The sequence below is a fragment of the Pecten maximus genome, chromosome 12 (genome assembly GCF_902652985.1).
Source record: "Pecten maximus chromosome 12, xPecMax1.1, whole genome shotgun sequence".
In the NCBI taxonomy this organism is placed as follows: domain Eukaryota; kingdom Metazoa; phylum Mollusca; class Bivalvia; order Pectinida; family Pectinidae; genus Pecten; species Pecten maximus.
The window spans coordinates 12,963,117-12,973,118 of NC_047026.1; the positions used below are offsets into that span (position 1 = coordinate 12,963,117).

The 10,002-nt window shown below is 31.4% G+C and overlaps 1 protein-coding gene across 12 annotated transcripts in view; it reads left to right on the plus strand.

Annotated features, from left to right (window-relative positions):
• Positions 1–9,739, plus strand: part of LOC117339641 (cGMP-specific 3',5'-cyclic phosphodiesterase-like) — an 80,997-nt gene extending 71,258 nt beyond the window's left edge. For 6 of the 12 annotated variants that reach the window (XM_033901341.1, XM_033901339.1, XM_033901346.1 and 3 more), the window contains 3 exons: positions 1,989–2,115; positions 5,158–5,255; positions 6,681–9,739. In XM_033901341.1, coding sequence (XP_033757232.1) covers positions 1,989–2,115; positions 5,158–5,255; positions 6,681–6,755 — 300 coding nt within the window. In that variant the 3' untranslated portion in view covers positions 6,756–9,739. Of the gene's footprint in view, positions 1–1,988; positions 2,116–3,919; positions 3,975–5,157; positions 5,256–6,680 lie in introns of those variants that run through there. The other 6 variants (XR_004535279.1, XM_033901344.1, XM_033901347.1 and 3 more) reach the window with 5 other exon arrangements.
• The last annotated feature ends 263 nt before the right edge of the window (positions 9,740–10,002 follow it).

Consider the following 10,002-nt stretch of genomic DNA (forward strand, 5'->3'; position numbering starts at 1 on the left):
AACACATCAGTTACTGTTAAATGTGACATGAAGAACACATCAGTTACTGTTAAATGTGACATAAAGAGGAACACATCAGTTACTGTTATCTTTGACATAAAGAGGAACATATCAGTTACTGTTATCTGTGACATAAAGAGGAACACATCAGTTACTATTAAATGTGACATAAAGAGGAACACATCAGTTACTGTTAAATGTGACATAAAGAAGAACACATCATAAAGAGGAACACATCAGTAACTATTAAATGTGACATAAAGAGGAACATATCTCAGTAGCTGTTAAATGTGACAATAAAAGGAACACACTGATATCTTTCAAATTTGATATTAAGTGGAACACACATGTATCTGTAAAATGTGACAATAAGTGGACATTCTGTAATGTACCTGGTAAGGAAATTTTAATTTTCTTCATTCCATCATTGAACAGAATGGAAAACTCCAAACAAGTGAATATTATTGTCTAGAAATGTATATACAGTAATAGCAGCTAGGAAAGTGAATTCATCATAACAGACCAAGTGGGGAAAAGCAATTGATGATAACTTGCTTTTGATTACTACGTGTACATTGTAATAGCTGTACCACAGAAGGTCAGGACAGGTCATCAAGACTCATTTTATAATACATATGTGTGCACGCATCATTTCTTGACTATATATGATGACCACATGTATATACACATGTACATCAACTCTTACTTATGGGGTCATCAAACTGGGTCACAGCAACTTAATTTCTGGATTATGAAACTTCATTTCTGTTGGTGGTTGTAGCAGACAGTACTTCTTAGTAATAATTCTCAGTATTATTTTTTAAATGTCAGACAGCTAATATCTGTTGACATTTTTGCTGAGACATGTCTAGGTGGATTTGTAATACATGACGGTAGATTATTTTTTGGAATTTGGTTCATTTTTTGCATTTTCATTGCTTGCTGTTATCAAATAGAAAAGACTGCAGCTGGTGATGGTATGATTGTGATATCCATGTGGTTGATGCTATGATTTTGTTGAACAAATATGAGTACTGTATGTTTTGTTTTTGTTGTGTTTTTTACATAAAATTGATGAAGAAACAGAAAAAGCATGATCCATTTTCCCAGTCTCATGGTTTTATTATAGATAGATTAGATCCAAGTATTATGATATTTTAATTGAATTCTTATTTTAAGTAAATGTATCAAATTAGTCTGTCTGTTGTACATGAATATGCACATGTACTGTTAATTTAGATTTGGTGATGTGTTGAATAACAGCTGCATCACATTAATTAGGCACTGTCTAATTGCAAAAATTAATTGATTATGGTTGTTACCAAAAACATATATGGCTTATGTCATAATGCTTTTCAACAGTTTCTGGTAAATCCATTGAAATTAAAACTCCAGCTTTTAATAGAAAATAAATCTGTTTTTCTGTTAATATAATTGAACATGAACATACAATGTATATACATATGTATATCACCATTGCAATTGCAACATATGCAAAATATAGCCTATGTGAGATAGTGGTAGTCTGGAGATATCATCATTTTTCTTTTTTTTTCTAGACAGTATAATATGCAATTGAGAATAGATCATGGTGTTGTTTTAAATGTTATTGAACATGAGGTTTAAACTTTCTGTGGGTTTTCTGAATGAAACAACCTTCACTTTCTGCTATGACAACAGACAATTTATTTAGATATATAGTGGCCCCAAATGACTCCCAACTGTTGTCAGGTGGGGAAACATATACCAAAACAAATTCTGTAGTGACAGCAACATCAAGAGGGGCTAGTTGCTTTCAAATTCAGTAATGTTTTAAGAAAAACATGACTTGTTACTAGAGACATTTTATTTTGGCCGAATATTTTGTTAGTGATGCTATATATGACAAGGTAAGTTCTGTTAGTCTCACAGATGGTGTAAAATTAGCTTCTTTTGTTTTCATTTCTTTTTAAATGTTGCTTGTAAATGTGCAAAAAAACTCCTTCCAGATGTTCGCCGAGATGAATAAGAAACTGGACCCTCTGTACAAAGGTGTAATGAGTAATAGAGACAACTGGCAGAAAATGGCTGATGAACATGAACGTAAGATGGCGGAAGGAAAGCAGGCAGATCATGGTTAGAGATCAGTTTCTGTTTTTGGATTCACATTTGGCTGCTATATATTACTAGCTAGTTCAAATGGAAATCTACCAAGGCTGCAACTACCTGCTTTAATACATATATGATCTTGCTTTTACTATTTCCTCCCTAACAATAAGCCCATGCCTGTTAACTAGCCCACAATGTCTATTGCAGTTCACTGAAATTGCTATGGTAATTCAGATAAAATCCCATTTCATTGTTGTGCAAGTTATAAGCCCTGCACGCAGCCCGTACTTCAAGTCCGAGATTAACTATGTATAGTGATTCCCTTGAATGATAACAGGATGTAACAGGATACATTGTGCATAGATTTTGCTAATATCTGCAAATTCTTGAAAATGTACATAGAATATGATTACAAAGCTTAAAGGTAGATTTCCATATGTGTGAATTAACAAGAAATGGATTTCTCTCAGATTATACCTTTGTAATAGATAGCTCTAATAAAATTTCCAAAACTTTTTCTTGAAATGGAATTTTTATTGGATCATTATTAACCAGTTTCTACTTAATAAATTTTTACTAACCTCAAGAACTTTTGTTACAGCTAATTGTTGAAGTTCTCAGTTTCTGTGTTGTCCAGTTCACCTGTTGTCCAGTACATATTGTTAGTGGGTTGAAGCACATTTGTATAACCTAAATATCAAGTGTTGTTGATTTAAGATGTTGGAATTATTGTTAACATTAAAAAAGTAAAGCAATTGGTAATTAATATTCATACAAATGAATTGATTACACTGGCTACTAGCCCCGGAGTTTTTATATGCCCATCAGGTTTGACAGGAGTACTATGGTATGAAACTATGGTATTGTACGCCTGTCTGTGTCCGGAGCTGATCTACATTTTCTTGCCGATCTCATTGAAACTTAATATACATTAGAATCAGAATATATAGCTGTGTTTCTCTGAACGGCACTTTGATTTTACTATTTCTGCAAAAAAATTTGTCTTCAGTTTCAGTATTCAATTTTTGTCTAGAGATCTCTTACATTTTATTTTAATGTTTCCTTTGAAACTTGGCAGGCTGTATAATCATGGTATATATACATGTAGTTGGGTTTCATCAAGAGATCTTTTGATTTTTTAGTATTTATGCAAAAGTTATTGCCATTTATTTATTTCAGTATTTAATTTTTTGTCCAGACATCTGAAACTGAATTTTCCACTGATTTCTTGGTAGGATTTATGATATTAAAGTCGTGTTTAATGAGTTACAGAATATTGGTCCTGATTACTTGTATTCCTTAAACTGTTATAAATTTAAACATTGGCTTGGTAATGAAAGGTGAGGGTATGCAACCTTACCACTCATAAGGTGAACCATGATCGATGCTAATTTTATTTCAATGCAAGATATAGTATATAACACTCTATGGCATTCAACTGGCATATAATTGTTCCATCCTGCAATACTGTTGTTGTTTAAGAATGATCCTGTAAGTTCATACACAGCTCATCTCCAACAGTTTTAAACTAAATTAACATCAGACATATATGTTGATGAGATTAAAATTATAAAGCTTGATTATTTATAATTCTAATATTCTAAAAACAGGGGCCAGTCTAACACTTGTTTTTTAAACACTTGAGTTATTGTGAATGTCGGGATTATTATTTGGAATATATATTCCATATCGGAAAAAAGATAAATAACATCGGCTCATTTTCCAGCATTTTGAAATCCTGGGCTATCTACTATTTCTTCCATACAAATATATGCTGATTATATCTACCACATGAGAATGTAATTAAATGTACTTTCCTGTCTTACTTCAGTGCCTGTTATACAACATGACCCATCATCAAATTAGTTAGAATAAGTTCTTCTTTTGTGAGTGCAAAAATGATATATAATTGAATGCTTTGTTTTCATTTCACCAACAAACCAAAACACTACATTTAATACCTTTCCAGCGAGCTTTACATTGATGAATGTTGAGAGCATCAAATATGCAAATGCACTTGCGTGTTCCCTCACCAGACCATTGCAAAGCTCACATTTCATACTCATTTGCAATATTTACTGAGGGGACGTTTTAGAAGAGAATTTTCACATGTATCATTATAAAATGTTAACCAATTGGAAGTACCATTACATTGTCATTGTGGTAGAGTAACTTTCAGAATGCTGTTTAGAAATTTCATTATGATTTGATCATGCATGTCTTCATGCAAAAAATTATCAGCAGAAAAGCACAAAATGTCAGTGATTAATTAATTCTGCCAATTAACTTTAGGAAATAAGTTGAAATAGCGGGGAATGTAACATTAGCATTGATAATGGAAATGGAAAGTTTGGGGGGGGGGTAAATTAGTTCCTGAAGCAGATCTTTTAAAATCTATAATGAAGGTATTTCCCTATTTGTCGGATAATGAAAATTGAAAGAAAAACAAATCAACCAAATGGTATTATTATCGTAATTTGTATGATAAAAAAAAGACTCAAATCAAATTTCCCAGGTCCAGTTGTGGACTAACAGATTTGATGTTGTGCATGCCATTATCTGCTGGTTGTGTTTTGCTTTCTCTTTTTACTAATGTGTAAAATGATATTAACCAATGATATTCGACCATTCATGTCTTGTACAGTACAGATACTAACCATTCTAATTATATACCTTGCATGATGATATATGTAAAAGGAAAAAATAACAATAAACTTTAACAAAGTTTGTTATTATTAATGACTTGTTATTGGAATGAAGATTTCATGTCCTTACCAATAATTTTAAATGTTATTTTGATTGAAATTACAAATGGTTCTCTGAATTGATGCAGAAGTCAAATTTCTGCTGGCATTTTTTAACAAAACAAAAATGTATAAGTGAGATTAATGCTGTTATGATAAATTTTGTGTTGAAGTTATCTTACCAATATTAAATATAATTTGCAAAAACATATATTTAAAAGATAAAATTTGCTATAAACCGATAAATTTGAGATTATTATATATGAGATATAACTGTAGATGAACAAGAATGTAACATTAATTTTGAATGTTCTTTGTTATGTAGAACCAGAAAAACCTGCACCAACCAACAATTCCAGTCAGGAACAAAAAACACAAAATGGAGGAGTGCGCAAAACCAGTACAAATAACCAGCCAAAAAGGGTTAGTTATACAACAAAATTTTCACAAGACCATAAAAGATAGTTTTCAGAAAGTTTCTTATATAATGTCTTGCCTGTCCTACTTTGTCAGTGTAATAAGCTTAAAGCATCCTCAAAAATACATTGTACACTAATTATATAAAATTTCAGTATTTTTGCAAAACCAACCTCAAAAAACCTCCACCTCCTAGTGTGGTAGAACCCTGTATACATTATAGACACATGTAAATATGGATTGAATTCATATATTCAATTCATATATTTACATAACCTTGATTTAAAAAATTTATATCGAGAAAACGAGAAATTTATATCAAGAAAACGAGAAATTTTATTAAAAAAAAAAATTTGTCATGTATACGACGAAATGCCAAATTATTAGAACAGCCAGGAGATCCCGCCTATGCACCAAGCCATTGTTTTAATGTAGTTCCGCATTTTCCGGTCTTTTTTGTTTAATTTTGTATAAAACAAAAAGAAAGAAGTATTAAAGTAAAAATAATATTAAATACAATCATTCAATATTTTTAACACTTATCTCGTACCAACGTTATCGATCCAAGCCAAGGGAAGCTACTCTTCCTGTCTTACTGTCGATGGCATATTAATATGACCCGATTAATCAGGTGATTTGCACGAGAGACAATGTTTTCATACGGTTTTCATAGTGTATTCATGGTCATATGTTTGCTGTTTTCACTTGGTATGTTCATATCAGCAAACCACATTAGGAATGTAAATATATATTGATGAATTGTAAAAGAAATATCTAATTTCGCAAAAATCAATCTTTCTGAAAGTGAAAAGAAAACACATCTGATTTATTATATAATAATTCATTCCATTTTGGCTATAAAATACATGTTATTTGTAAATCAATTGGAGAAGCAATATAGATTTTATATCAATTTCTCAAAATCTGAATTCATGTAAGCTGTGTGGTGTGATAAGATGTTCATATTACAATGCAACTATGCAGGTTCATTGATACTTTTGAGAAACTGATCGAGCTTAACACAAAACATTTTAGTCCAGATTTCCAGCATCCCTAACTTACAGAGCCTTGACCATAAATTCAACTATGTGATATAACTTTATACCATTTGGTAAAACTTGGACTTAAAAATTTTTGGGAAATGGTTCTAAACTCAAAACTTTCAGAGAGAAATGTTGATGTTGCCGCTGGAAAAGTTACATCATGGTCTCGCTTCGTGACTTTGTCACAAGCCAGTAAGACAAAAAATTACCTTCTGGAAGAAATTATGTTCTTATGTATTATTGTCAGAGATTAGTTATGGTGAAATTCTAGATGGTAGATCTTTTATCAGGTTATACATAGATTGGATTATGCTGATAATTTTCAGGTGCTAAAACAAATTAAATGTTAGTGTTGATAGTGATATTGTTTTATATTACTTTATTTCAGCATGGATCAAATGTGATATCAAAAAAAACAGAGATGAAGAGCTATAAAAAGACCAAGATTTGTTCTCTGATGTGATAAAGTTGTGCTACTCCTTTATCTTGTGCTTTGAATTTATTGACCATGGTCGAGATTTGTTCATGTGTCATATTTGTCTCCAAAAGTGGAAACAAACGAGAGATGACTTGTGGACATTTCTTGATCTACCTTGTACAATCAACGATCTTCTGGCAGCTGGGTTATGTTACATGACATCAAACCGTGCTAAAATGACGGAGATTTGGACAAGAGGACTAGATAAAGTGTTGACTGGTGCAGGGGGAAATTTGAACCTGGTCATCATCGTCATCATCTATATTTCTGCTGATTTGTATATATTCACTGTCATTTTCATTACATGATTATAAAATATCATATGTAAATATACATATATTATATAAGTAAATTATTCTGAAACCATATATCACTGCAGTGTATTGTAAATAAAGTTTAGCAGCTTTAAGACGTGTAATGGCAGTTTTTATAGTTGTTAAAGAAAAGAACAATGGCAATTTTAATTGTTGTTAAAGAAAAGACAATTGCAATTTTAATTGTTGTTAAAGAAAAGGACAATGGTAATTTTAATTGTTGTTAAAGAAAAGGACAATGATAATTTTAATTGTTGTTAAAGAAAAGACAATGGCAATTTTTATTGTTGTTTAAGAAAAGGACAACACCAATTTTAATTGTTGTTCAAGAAAAGGACAATGACAATTTTAGTTGATATTAAAGAAATGGACAATGGTAATTTTTATAATTGTTAAAGAAAATGACAGCAATTTCATTGTTGTTAAAGGACAAATATATAGATGTTATGTTTTTAATTGGAAATTAGATATTTCACTTATTATATTGAATGTAATAGTCATCATCAGACAATGCATTTTTTTATATTTATAATTGATCAATGTTTGGACATGTAAAATCTGAACATTTACTGATATAAAACACATACAGTATAACTTGATATTAACTAAGTAGAATTTGTCAGTTTGCACTTTGAATTGGCCTGTTTATTCTAAATGGAATTTTATCAAAACTATCATTTTAAATCATAGTTAATCAATGATTTAAGATACTTTCATTTTCCACAATTCTTTCTGATGGTTTTCATCAAATCACTGAGCATTTTCTATAGACATACCTTATACTTATAAAACGATAAAAGCAGAGATGTGACAATGACAAATGTTAATCAATTTTGGTTTCTTTTCCTTAGTGCAGATGTACTGAAAGGGTACTATGAAGTCAGTAAAATGTTACCAATGTTGCATTTTTGTATCATCACTAGGCTTAGTGTTATCTTTATATTTAATATAGCAAATGAAATCCTCGTCAACGACCGTGACAACATCAATAGTTTAAACTGCATTTAATCTACTTTAATTATAGTGATATACCAAGTTGTTTTTTTTTTTCGATAATATGTGTACATGTAATGTGTTCTGAACTTAATTGATATTCCCATCAGACCCCCCTGAACAGGTAGATATTAGGCATGTGTGGTTAATTTTTTTATATTTTTTTTTTATGTCGGGTGTCTTTTAAAAGGATATTCTGCACAAGATGGAACATTGTCTGCAACAAAATATCTTTACTGTGATCAGTTTGAACATGCACAGAAATTGTGGGAATAACTCTGGCCAATATATAACATTAGACCGCCTGTTAATACTGTGCACTGTCCAAAGAGCATTCTCAAAGAATAAGGATCTGGTTTTTAAACAGATTATTTGTATCAAGGTTGACATATGGACACTTGATTATTTCATTATACATTTGTTAAAAAAAATAACTTTTTATTCTCTATAACCAACAGATATGATGCTTTTGAATATATACCAAATGTACTTTTAAGACTTTTTAAACTCTGAACTTGTGCCAAACACTTCATCCTGTGATCTGATAAATAACACTCTAGGATGTCCAGAATTTCAACTCTCTTTGTTAGATGGTTAATGATCACCATAATTGTTTATATTAATGTCATATAGAATATACGGTCAGGTTCTTCTTGTGTGCTTTGTTTATTCTCTGTCCATTGTCAAACCCTTTATTGATTGACACTTTCTGCTATTAAGTAATTAACATATCTTAACCAAATCTTAAGATGGTAGGGTCCATAGGAATCAAAAAGGGCTCACCATCTTTAAGGTCTGATTTACAGCAGCTGGCTTGAATTGCAACAATTGCTTTTAATTAAAGGGGCTCTGGGGGTCAGATTTAATGACTTCAATAAAACTACAGAGCAGATCTTTACTGATATAATGTTCACTGGTTTACAGTGATCAAAAGTTATATAGTAAAATAGCTTTCCATCCTCATTGGGCTGGAAGGGGGAGGTGGGGATACCATGTATACCATTGTAGCAACATATATCCTCCCAAACCGGAGAGCAGTTTTCAAAACTGGTAACAGATTGGATCAGAAGTTTTATAAAGAGACTGACCCTTCTTGGTTCAAGATTTCAAGATTTATTTATTCAACTCGGGCACAATCTTGTGCGCGACAATTAACAAGAGGTGCTGCAGGGTGGAGTTAGTGGCAAAATCTGCCAAACCACTTGTAAATTTCAACCTATAGCACAAAAACTCCATTTCTAAATTAGCCAGGTGAGGGAGTCCAGTCCTTACATAGGACTGATGTCGTATATATTTATAACAATACAAAGTTACACAACTATTGTAATGGTTGTATACATCATAACTATGTAAATAACATCCATACAACTCCATAAATAGTTGTTCTCATGCATAAGATATCTTAGTTATATAAGTTATGTTAGACAAGACCAGACCATACATATATCTATTGTATACACCTGGTGAGATGATATGTAGCTGTTTGATATACAGCTGTATATAACTGTTGTAACACACTCTATTTAAAAGCCTGCGAGTTCTAGTATGCTATAATATCTGTTTATTGTTGTGATATTGTGTGATAGAAAACTCTGTCTCAGACTGTTCCTTGTTAACGTTATAAGTTCTTAAGCTGGAATGGAATAAAATTATTATTTATTATTTTTTGAATTTTGTATTTTATTCTGAAATTGCCTTACCCTGGTATGCTTATTTTAAGTCTTCTACTCAAGTAGTAGTCATCCTTGATATTCCAGGGGCTCAAAAAGTTAAACTTTATCTATTTTACAACAATTGTGAAATAAGTTATATAAACTTACACTTGTTGACCCGGAAGGAGGAGCATGATTGGTATTAGTGAGGGAGGAAATCGAGGAATCGAACCCTGGACATCTAGGTGAAAGGTAAGTGTGTTACCACTGAGC